This window comes from Thunnus albacares, chromosome 14 (assembly GCF_914725855.1).
Source record: "Thunnus albacares chromosome 14, fThuAlb1.1, whole genome shotgun sequence".
NCBI classification, from domain to species: Eukaryota; Metazoa; Chordata; class Actinopteri; order Scombriformes; family Scombridae; genus Thunnus; species Thunnus albacares.
In genome coordinates, this window is record NC_058119.1 from 9,336,088 (window position 1) to 9,348,097 (window position 12,010).

The window sequence follows — 12,010 nt, forward strand, 5'->3', positions numbered from 1 at the left end:
CAACTTTAGACCAACCAGTATTGATTATCTTTCCTAAAACAGCTGAAAATCTAATAATGTGATTGTAATATTTCAGTAACGAAAAACATTTTAATATATTGATCAAGTGGCGAATAAATGAATGTACAAATTGCTTTAAAATTGTTTTTTCTAAGGACAGGTAATGTTTTTCTGCATTGTATACCAGAGTTGCCTCTATGTTTTCAGTTTTTTGATTCACTTCATACAGTTCCACATTTACAGTTTTCACATTAGATGAAAGAAACAAATCAGCGCTCTTATGAAATGAATGACCTAAACTATAACTTAAACATTTATCACCAATTCATTTCAAGACAATCTCTAAACCTACATCTCCCAAATACATAGTGAGAATGTTCCTGTTTTACAATTGAACAATCAATTTCTTGCTAAATTTTACAGCATCAACTTCCATAGATTTACAGGGTACATTATGTATTAAGTGCTTTTAGACCGCAATCATCTTTGAAAACAACTTTTGTCAATAAAATGGAGAGAAGTTCAAACCACATGTGGCCTGCTGGTCTTTTGTTCTGGGGTTTTGCAGAAATTCCAAGAAAAATTTCTTCATCATATGTACGTGTTTGTTTTTTGTGTGTTTGACATTTATATCAAACCACAGTTTCAATTGTTCTGTTACAGTCAGTGGTCTAAATCAGCGAAACACTTCTTCATTATTCTTTCACTTCTTCTTACTCCTTGTTATTCCAGTAAGAGTAAGACAAGTTGGAGAATAGTTATCACCCAGTTCCCTACCGGAATGGAAAGCATATCTTTTTCATCTGCTGTAAATCTGCTAGTTGTGTGTTCAGAGATGTTTTCCTGCACTCAGTTAGATTACCATCAGGGCAAAACAGATAATTACCTTAGAAACTGCATGTTTATTATACTGTATGTATTACTAACCTAACAATTATGAATGATACAGTAGTAGTTCATTTCTATTGTATTATAGTAATAGAATGTATTGGAGTAATTATGTATTATAAAATATAGTTATTTGCTGTATAATTGTTATAGGTAATACAGTTATTTTGGTCTGTGTGGGTTCTCATATCTGTACCTTTCCTTTCATACACAATATGAGCTTTTATGTAAACTGTAGTGGCGTCGTTCAGGATTTAAAGGTTTGTGTAATATATGAAATGCAATGTGATGTGCTCCAAAGGTTGTGCTGAGACTAGAGTGAGAAATAAGGAATACAAAAATAAAGGATAAAAATGTAAAATATATAAGTTAAAAATCTCATTGCACATATGTCACAGGTGCAAATATCATGCTGCACCTGCAGTTCATGCAAGAGAAACTGCTCACCTGACTGCTAAACCAGAGTTTACAGTTTACTTTTCTGAGCTCAGCCATTAACCATTTTTTCTATTTCTCTCCCACTCTTTAATTTTAAATAAATAAAATGTATGTACAATCAAAGGCGTTTAGGGCGCTGCAGTGTACATGTCACTCTGCTAAGAGAGTCATTTTCCGCTGAGTTTCATGTTACTTTTTTTTTTTTTAATTAATTTATGTAAATCAGTATTAACTTTTTTCAAAACGTGCGTAGACATGTTGCTAAAAGATGAACAGCCTAATGTCAATCTATCACAAAAATATTGGTGTGATATTAAAAACAAACTTCATTTTTCACAGCATTTAAACTTTTTTTAATATGAATTAAATGTATATCTCATCTATATAAACAAATCTGTATGAAAAAGAACGTACATACATAAAATAGTAATACAGTACATATTACAAAGGTCAGGAAATATATTAAGCAGTATTCAATATAAACTATACAACGGGAAACATTTAAGAGCAGTCAAAATTAGATCATACTTTGTACAAGGAGTGTGCAAATTAATGTCCCATCAGTGGAACTTCATATACTGGCAGAGAGAAAGGTTTGTTAGTTCTTCTCTAGACAAAATAGAAAATTGAATGTATCGAGTTGAAGGCAGCTTTCAGCCCTGTGTGTCTCAGTCTGATAATATCAGCGAGAGTGCAAAAATATACAAGTATAACACAAAGCTACAGGTCAGCAGGGGTCACTGTGAACTCCCCTCAGTAATGGCTGAGCTCCTCTGAAGGAGGAGGGAGGTGGTAACTCTCATCCCCTCCGATGTAGGCACTGATGCCGCTGCTTTGGCTCCCCCACTCGTAACCGTCAGCCGCCAAACTGTCCAACAGAACAAACAAATCCATGACAAATGGTGTCCTTTTGACTTTGTCTCATTTATATTAGATCAGGGCAATGTTTCATCTTTACCTGGCTTGGATGTTCTGAGGCATGACGCTCCATGCCAGGTCATCGTCGCTGTCGTAACGGCGTGGGTTGTCAAAGAAATAAGCCCTAGAGGAGAAGACATGACCGGGAAGCCCAGAGCCACTCTGCATGGACGAGATGGACACAAACAAGAAAATAAATGTAACATGTCCAGTGTTTTCATAGGGAAAACATTATAGTAACTGCTTATAAAACCTTTAAACATTTAAGACAGTAGTTCCCAACCTTAATGATTCTTTAAAATGAACCAATATTTACTTGCAACCCCTTATCACACATTTCATATATCTATGACTTATGAGCAATTCTACCAAAGAGTGTGTTTCATTTTTAGATGAAATGGTAAAAAATATCCAGTGTTTCACAAGAAAAACATGGTTAAAGAAAATTCAAACAAAAAATGATTTTGTGTGGCAGAACTATGTTTCATCTGCTTTCCTGTTAATCATTGGGAGGGGGGGTTGGGAACCACTGGTTTAGGGTAATTTGCTGGCTCACTCTGTCTAGGTTGGGCTGCCGAACTCTGAAGAAGAAAACTACAAGAGACGTGGGGAGCAGCTCCCACACAAACAAGATCACCCCGAAGACGATGTAGCCTGCGTCGCCCAGAGTCAACTGTAAATCTGCCTGAAAAAACAAAACAAAAAAAACATATCATATTACTATACAGTATTCCAACAGGCTGCTCTTTCACCCAATGATAGATTGTTAAAAGAGAAGGTGGGGAATTTTTCCTGGTGGTAATCATCACGACAAAGCAATCAACCAACCAGCTTTCTGTCAGATTTCATGACAAAACTGCCTGAAACTTGAGCCAAAAATGTAGGTGGGTAGATCACATTACACCTGACTGACTGGTCTGAACAGTCAACCGCTGCTCTAGGAAAAAGCATTTCCTTTTTCCCCATGAATCATCAAAATACTTAGGGGTTCTGGTGGCTCACCTGGTCTGAAACGTTGTACCAGTCAAAGTCAAAGGAGTTAATACTCTTGTTTGAGAGTCCCAGGACGACCAGATTGTAGCAGGCCCTTGATGCGTACAGGAGGATGACGATGGCTCCTACAACCGTCACCTGACACACTGACGTTCCCTGCACAGTTTGAAGAGTTTCAGTGAGACATGTAATCTGATTCAAAGATCAAAACTACATGGGAACTGAAGGTAGTACTGGCTGTGCATTACCTCAGTACCCATCTGTCATTTTGTCAGTGTGAAACAACACACATAAAAGATGGCGACTCAACTGTACCGATCTTCAAGCTTGTGCATGCACACAAAATACCCAGTCGTGCAACAGAACAACACTGCGTTGCTAGGGAACAATCACTGTGTACGGAGCATAAATTACATGGAGAAGTGCTTCTTCACACAAGGGTGCTATATACAGCACACAACACCTTTTGATGTGAGTTACAAAATGACCATCAAACACAAACCGTTGATTTTAGAAAGCGTTGCTACAGCTGGTCTTGTTTGATTTCCACTATGTCTTTCAAATGTTAAATCACAGTGCTGCAAATATTTCTCACCTTGGATTCCAGGTAAATGTTGGCCAGCGACATCTTAGCGATCTTGTACAGACAAAGGGAGAGCGAGATGGCACACAGGACAAAGAGCGTGTCGTTGATCGCGACCCTCACCAGTACTATGGTGTGGGCTTCTGCAGAGGACATCCTCACCAGGAGGGCGCACACTAAGTTCACAACTAAAAACACCAGGCTGATAAACAGGAAGAGCAGGTACAGTGGCATCCTGCAGGTCATGAGAATAGAGAAACATATTATATGAAAATTTCTGTTCAGATTTGTTATTTGGATTATTTAAACTAGGTTAGGGTTTCCTAGTCACCTGGTCTTACCTGTATCTCAAAAGCTCCGGTGCATATTTTGACTTTGCCTTGAAAATGACCTGTCGAGCGAAAAGAAAAAAAAGTGCATCATGCAAATGCGTCATGCTCTTTTGCTTGCCCATTTTCACTTCTCTATTCTCGCTCTAAGAAAAGCAAGACATTCTCTTGAAACAGGAACTTCACAGCTTTAAACGACAGACACATTTTCTGAGACAACACAAGCTATAAAGCTTTGTGACTCACTGTCAACTCGCAACTGACGCTCAAATCAGTACAAGAGGATTATGCTAAAAATAAGCATTAGGTAAATGCCACAGAAGCTATTATTTGATATTTGGATTATATAAGCGAGATGAGGGATGATTCACTGCATCACATGATATATCTGATATGAATATAAGTATATTACACTGATAGCAAGGTGTAATATTTACCAGACAGATCATAAATGGTCCTCACTATTAGGTGCTGTTAAAATCAGTGACTATTAGAGTGTTATATTAGATGTAATGGGTGTAACAGGTAGGCCTGGGCCATAACTCTGAAATTTAGGGCTGCAACTAAGAATTATTTTCATCAGTAATTAATCTGACGTCTGTGGCCTGAATGCACGGGGCCAGTCTCCAAGACTCTCCGAGCGTAGGATGCAGCTTACAGTTTAGTTAAAGAGAGGGGTGCAGCGTGAGCGACTTTAATCTCTTGTTTTATTAGTTTTCAGGGGGAGAGATCCGGGGTGGGGGTGTGTATGGGGTCGCCATTGGGAGGGTGATGGGGGGGATACACAAGTTTGACGATTGTTAGTTCTCCATGATCGCACAAGCTTACTTTGTATGTGTATGTGTGTGCTATAGGGGGGCGAGGTGGAGATGGAAAAGGGTGAAAATGTATGGTGTATAATAATTATCGTTGGTACTTTTCTCAATAAAAATTGATCAAAAAAAGTAATTAATCATTTATTTTGTCAATTGAAAATAGTGAAAATTGACCATCAACATGTCCCAGAGCCCAAACTGTCATATTCAAATTGCTTTCTTTGTCTGACCAACAGCCCAAAGACTAAAGATATTCAGTTTACTATCAAGCAAATACTCATATTACATACGATGGGAACTGTGACTTTTAGGGCTAATAAACAAATATTTTCATTATTGATTCACCCACTAATTATTTTCTCAATTAATCAATCAATTGTTTAGTCTAAAAAAAAAGTGGTAAAAATAACTCCAATCCTGGATTCTTAGAGTCCAATGTAACATCTTCAAATGTCTCTTATTGTACGACCAACAGTTCAAAAGATATTACATGTAAAATTATATAAAAAAGAAAAAGCAGCACATCACATTTGATAGGCTGGAATCGACATATTGTTTGGTGTTTTACATGACAAATGATTAACGGATTATCAGAATAGTTACACCAAATCATTTTCTTTCGACTGACTAATCGACCAACTGTTGCAGCTCTATCCATTTTTCTTAACAAATGGCTTAAAACAGTTGATTGATTATAAAAATCAGTGCTTCATTTTCTATTGATTGACGGATTAATTAACTAATCACTTCAGTTCTAGTGTAATTGTGTTGTTCTGATATACAGTATCTTCTTATGAGCTGTTTTTACTTTACACAGTTCATTGCACATCATCAGTTTGATCATGTTAATGTGATTTTGCTTAAATTTGCCATATCCTGATATATATCACTAACTAAAAAACATTCTTAATCATGTGATATTAATTTTGACCATACTGCTCAACTCTAGTTGCATGGCTCTCCAGGTGGGACTCTCATTTGAACATGATCCAGTGTTGATCAACATATGAGACTATATAATCTTGTTCTGTGCCATTTTATTCTTTTACTGGCAGCCCACAGCCATTTTACACTTTAGGATGCCAAAAGGTTTCAGCCTCTGGTTCAAATGAGGACATAGTATGTTTGACTAAAAGCTGAATCTCTACAGATCTCTTGAAATTCAACAACCATAACAGTGAGCTCAGAGAGGTGCAGAGAAGTGACACACATAACACACCACATGACGCCTAGGGCCAGAATAAACAACTCACCTGTGCAAAGTAAAGGTTCATGAGACTGAGTGTGAAGAACTGCAGGCAGACAGGGAAGCAGTAGAGCAGCCAGAATGGAAAGGGACTCAAAGTGTTGGCTGTGATGAAGTTCTTGAAGTAGAAGGAGAAGAGCACGGTGCGCAGGGCCGACCATAGCAGACACAGGAACAGGAACACAGTCTGGTAGCTGAAGCGCTTGTGTCGGTACCGTAGGACCAGCCAGAGCTGGACGTAGATGAAGATGAAGAGCAGGGAGTAGAAGACGGTGTACACCACAGTCAGGCCCAACGTGACGTAGGGGGGCACGGCCGGGCTGAGAGTAGGCAGAGGCAAAGGCAGGGACTGGTCCATCGGCGACGGCTCATTCTCCTCCACCAGGGCCTCCATGACCTGCGCTCCCTGGCCGAGGGAGGAGGGAGCGGAGCGGGGTGGGGAGAGGGGGGACTCTGCCGGTGTTCGCCGCCGGTCTCAGGCTTCACAGAGCCAGCCTCCCTCCCGCTGTTTGCCCGGGCTACAGCTCTGCACAAGGAGACGGCTCTCACGCCCGGCAGAGGAGAGGTGAGAGCCGCGGCAGAAAGAGGCTGAGAGAAAAGTCTGTGGTTAGGGCTGTCAAGAAGAGGGAGAAAAGGGAAGCAGCAGGGAGAAAACAAGTCTAACTTCCTGCTGCAGCGCCGAGCGAGCCAGAGACAGCCGGAGAGAGAGGCACATGATCAGTGATGAGAACGAGCCGTTTGTCCGGAGCAGCAGCGGGCAGGAAGCTGCAGAGAGCTGCAGCCAGGAGCTTACAGCCAGGACAGGCCGGCCCCCGCCTCGTTACGTGACGGTACGCATCAGCTGACGCACGCTACTGTACCTTTAACCCTGTGATGGAGCTTCCCACCACAGCACTGCTCCCAGGAGAGCAGCTCACAGCTCGTACATGTGTTTACGTTCATTTTGTTAACGTTCATGAAGAAAAATCACGTTCATCATGAAAAGTAACTCCACTTCAGATCATTTCACCAGTTCTTAGACAATCAAGGCAGCTTGTTAAATACAGTTGATATATTTAAGTGTTAAAAACTTTTTTTTTAGCAAAGTACTTGAGAGGATATCATGCATTGTATCAGAAAGTTGCTGTGAAAGTATTATAAAGATTATGAAATGCTTAAAGGAGTAGTCCAGTAATTTACTACTGCACTTCCCTAAAGTTGGGGACACTTGCAGGGCCGGATAAACTTACTGGGGGAGCCCTTGAGCAAAAATGAGCCTTGGGCCCCACCCCTTACCCCATGTTCCCACACTTGTAAATTGATTAAAATATAATTTATTCAAGATTAAACACTATGAAAGCATAATGTCAACTGAAATCCTAAAGATATTAAAATTGGGGAAAATGAGAAAAAAGTCTATAGAGCAAAAGTTGCTGGTAACTACAAAATTAACTTGGAGGTGACCTTGTCATTTAAGATGTCCTGAACCATGTAAACATATGTGACACTGTCTCACTTCACTGTCAACTATCAAATAAAGAAAATAAATGCCAGAAAGATAAATTAAAAAAATTATAGTCAGATAAATATATCACAAATGTTTTCAGTAGTTATTCATAAATAAAGGATCCTTAATCATGTCATTTTATTTATTAAAATTGTATTTTAATGTATTAAAACTAGCTTTTAATACAGGGTCCTTAAAGCTCTTATTATTTTTATATTTTATTTTATATTAATCAATTAATCAAATTGCCACAAAGTGAACCTGGGGTCTGTGGCCCTGCAGCAGTTCCCTGCTTTACCCAGTTGGTAATCCAGCCTTACCAGGAGATAGATGTTAAAATGGTAAACGAACGGTCAAATTGAAACACATCCTGGCTTTTAGACCCCAGTATGAATCAACCTCCAAAAATACTGGATCCCACAGTTCATTCATAATGCAAATCAAAAGCATCTTTTATGAGATACTTTCTATTGGTAAACACACATGTCTTTCAAACTCAACACCCTCAAATTGTAACCACGATAACATCATCAGGGTTATTATCTCAGACTTTAGGAAGCTCCTCCAGAACCAGAGAAGATAATATACAACTGTTTTCACAGGCTGTGTAGTATGACATAAACTTATCTTCATGTGTAAAATTGCTGCAGTTCTCCTTTAATTTTAACCAAGAAAATGTCAAGGCTGGTTAGAATATCAGGAACTTAAGTAATCTGCACACAAACCAAAGTGAAGTTTGTTATGGTCTGAGTGTTTTTTGTTTCACAGGACTGGGTCATGTGAACATGAGAAAGGCCAAGGATGGAGGTCACTTTAGCTCACCTTTGACTGCTGTGACACATTAATCTTTCCTCACATAGGGCCACCACCACCCAGGCACCACACCAAACAGGATGCTGTCATCTGCAGTATTTCCCTTCTGGCTGTGAGACTTTGAATAGCCACATTACCATAGATACAATATTTTGCCTGGCTTCTAATGTGTAAAATGCAAAAATGAATGCAAATGCGTGTTGTGTCACATATTTGTGTTGACTGAAGACACTATAATTGCTAGAATAAAGCTGAGGACTTTTCCAAATGAGTTGTAGTAATCACAAAATTAAAGATTTGGTCAAAGAAATGAATAAATTAATGAATGTGACACAAAATATTTAATACAGATCCCTTAGCCAGGCACCAGCCTTCTAACACACATCTCGCCCACATCTCTGGTTTTGTCAGTGAATCAAAAAGAATATTAATGGAGTGGTGATGAAATGGCACTTCAATCTGATTACTAGGCTACAGTTTCCTGCCAAAGACACATCAGATCACAGTCGACTGGTTCCCTGGCAACACGGTCAGAGAAAACAGAGTCACGCAAACACTAACAAGTCACAGCTAATAACATCACTGGCTCGAGGGTAAATATCCCATCATCATCCACTGAGAGTTCAACAAGGGCACAGTGTGTATCAGCATTTAACTCAAGTGAATACTGACTTGACAGATATATATATATACACTCACCGGCCACTCCATTAGGTACACCTGTGCAATCTAATGTAATCCAATACAACAGCTCTGCCATAAATTCTACATTTAGCTTATTCATTTTCAGTTTTTGTTGACATTGTCAGAAAGGTGAAAATTCTACTTAATGTTTATTATTAAGGTCATAGTGGGTGGTATAGGTGTACTGGGGTGCATATATACATGTGTATGTATATACATGTGTGTGCATCAAGAAGATGGCCCCCAAAGATGAACTGCTAAGTGAATACCTCAGGCAGCAGAAACCCGATGATGCAGAGGAGGAGGAGGAACCATCATGGAGGGACAAGCCCCTACACGGCATGTACCACCGACAGATAGAAAAAGTGGCTGATATCAAGAAATCCTACCAGTGGCTGGAAAAGGCTGGACTGAGGGACAGCACAGAAGCACTAATCATGGCAGCACAAGAACAGGCACTCAGTACAAGATCAATAGAGGCGGGGATCTACCACACCAGACAGGACCCCAGGTGCGGGCTGTGCAAAGATGCTCCTGAGACAGTTCAGCACATAGTAGCAGGGTGTAAGATGCAGGCAGGAACAGCGTACATGGAGCGCCATAACCAAGTGGCTGGCATAGTGTACAGGAACATCTGCACTGAGTATGGGTTGGAGGTCCCAAGGTCACAATGGAAGACACCTCCTAAGGTGGTTGAGAATGACCAAGCCAAGATCCTCTGGGACTTCCAGATCCAGATAGACAAACTGGTGATGGCTAACCAACCGGACATCGTGTTGATCAACAAACAACAGAAGAAGGCAGTAGTGATAGACGTAGCCATCCCAAGCGACAGAAACATCAAGAAGAAGGAACATGAGAAGATCGAAAAATACCAAGGGCTGAAAGAGGAGCTAGAAAAGATCTGGGGAGTGAAGGCAACAGTGGTGCCAGTGGTAATTGGAGCACTGGGGGCTGTGACCCACAAACTGGGAGAGTGGCTCCAGCAGATTCTGGGTACAACATCTGAGGTCTCTGTCTAGAGGAGCGCAGTTCTAGGTACAGCTAAGATACTGGGCAGAACCCTCAAACTCCCAGGCCTCTGGTAGAGGACCCGAGCTTGAGGAAGACACACCACCACCCCATGGGAGGGGGGTGAGAGGTAGATTTTATATATATATATTATATATATATGTATATATATATGTATATATATATATGTGTGTGTATATATATATATATATATATATATATATATATATATATATATATATATATATATATATATATATATATATATATATATATATATATACACACATATATATATATACATATATATATATCCTGCAGTCATAATGTTTTCTTTTGTGAGTAAATTTCACTTAAATTAGCCCTCACTACTGTAATTCAAATATCTGTGTAATATTTTGTTATATAATAAAATAATCAAACACATATTTTGTACAGTATCTGATGTAAATGTATCTATGTTCAATTCTGCAAACCTTTTAATTCCCTGGAGAGCATATTCAGAAACCAAACCACAAATGCAAGCTTCACAAACTGACCAGGAGATGGCACTTTCACACTGTATTATGGTTGTAACACCTGGAGGGATCCAGGAAGGGAGAAATCTTCTTCATGACTTAATTCAAGCTAGAACATAGGATATCATCAATAAAAAGAACAATAAAAAGTGCAAAATACAATAGGTTGAATGTTCAATGCATGAATTCACTTATATACTATATTTTCTTTCCAAAATGTTATGATATCCGTTTGGAAAACATCACACTACATTGAATATTTTGAATTCTCTTTTCAAAAAAAATAAACTACTAGTAGTTTAAATGTAAATGTCTTACAATGGCTGCTAATGTCCATACTAACAATTACTACTCATTTAGTGGCATCATTTACCTTAATTGGTGACTATTTATGGAAGCAAAGAATTGTCTTTTTGGAATTGAATTTTGGAAACAAAGATATATAAAACTCCAGGCATAATCTCGCGCACATGCTGATTTAATGAATGCTATTCAAATCATCATAATTTACAGTGTTGTTTACTAGTCAATTCAAGAAAAAGAAAAAGTAAAAAACTTGCATCTCATCTGTGTCCTATTTAGAGTCTTGACATGAAACCACTTGGGAGCTGTAACTGCTAACACCAGATTGAGAAAATGTCAAGTTCAAATGATATATTGTCCAACAATCCTGCAAATTCTAATATGTTGAGAGCAGATATAACAAATATTAAGGTTGTTTATACTTTGTTTTATCAAAACATGCAACAGCAAGATAAAGCCCTAGCTGATGTTACAGCATTCACTACACTGCGCAATTGTTTGAGAAGAAACTCGTCTTTGAGCCCTACCAGTAGAGGGGCTAAAAATGGAAAGTTAGACCTGAGGGTGATTCTTAAGAATGGGCCATGGTTTCATAATAATCACAAGGATGTTTCCCCCTTGGAAGCATAAATGTGCCCTGCTCATTTCACTGCAATCTGGCCATTATATCTTGTGTGAAAAACGACATTTTGGCCTGAGGGTGGTGCAAGAGGGAGGCTCATGGAGAGTCTAGAAGTAGAAGTAGAAATGGCTCATTCCCGGGGGGAGCATTAACATGCTAAGGATCTTTAGTGTAGTGAAAATCTTGGCCTGATGGGATGGTGTCAAAAGGTGAGGGGGTCACCAAAAACTTTATGATCCATCATCAGGGGATAATAATAATTCATATCAGTTACAATGGAAAGTTAGGCATTGATTTGGAAATCAGCTGTTACACTAATTACTAAAAATACACTGCCATGGATTACTGTGTAGGTCAAGGAGA

At 39.1% G+C, this 12,010-nt stretch overlaps 1 protein-coding gene across 1 annotated transcript; it reads right to left on the minus strand.

Annotated features, from left to right (window-relative positions):
- Window positions 1-1,654: 1,654 nt before the first annotated feature.
- Window positions 1,655-6,962, minus strand: gpr137ba (G protein-coupled receptor 137Ba). The gene is made up of 7 exons (XM_044373874.1): window positions 6,218-6,962; window positions 4,162-4,211; window positions 3,833-4,055; window positions 3,247-3,393; window positions 2,801-2,929; window positions 2,285-2,406; window positions 1,655-2,194 (listed from the first exon to the last, which is right to left on the minus strand). The coding sequence occupies exons 1-7, from the start codon at window positions 6,602-6,604 to the stop codon at window positions 2,080-2,082; spliced, it is 1,173 nt and encodes a 390-aa protein (XP_044229809.1). The 5' UTR covers window positions 6,605-6,962; the 3' UTR covers window positions 1,655-2,079.
- Window positions 6,963-12,010: the final 5,048 nt, after the last annotated feature.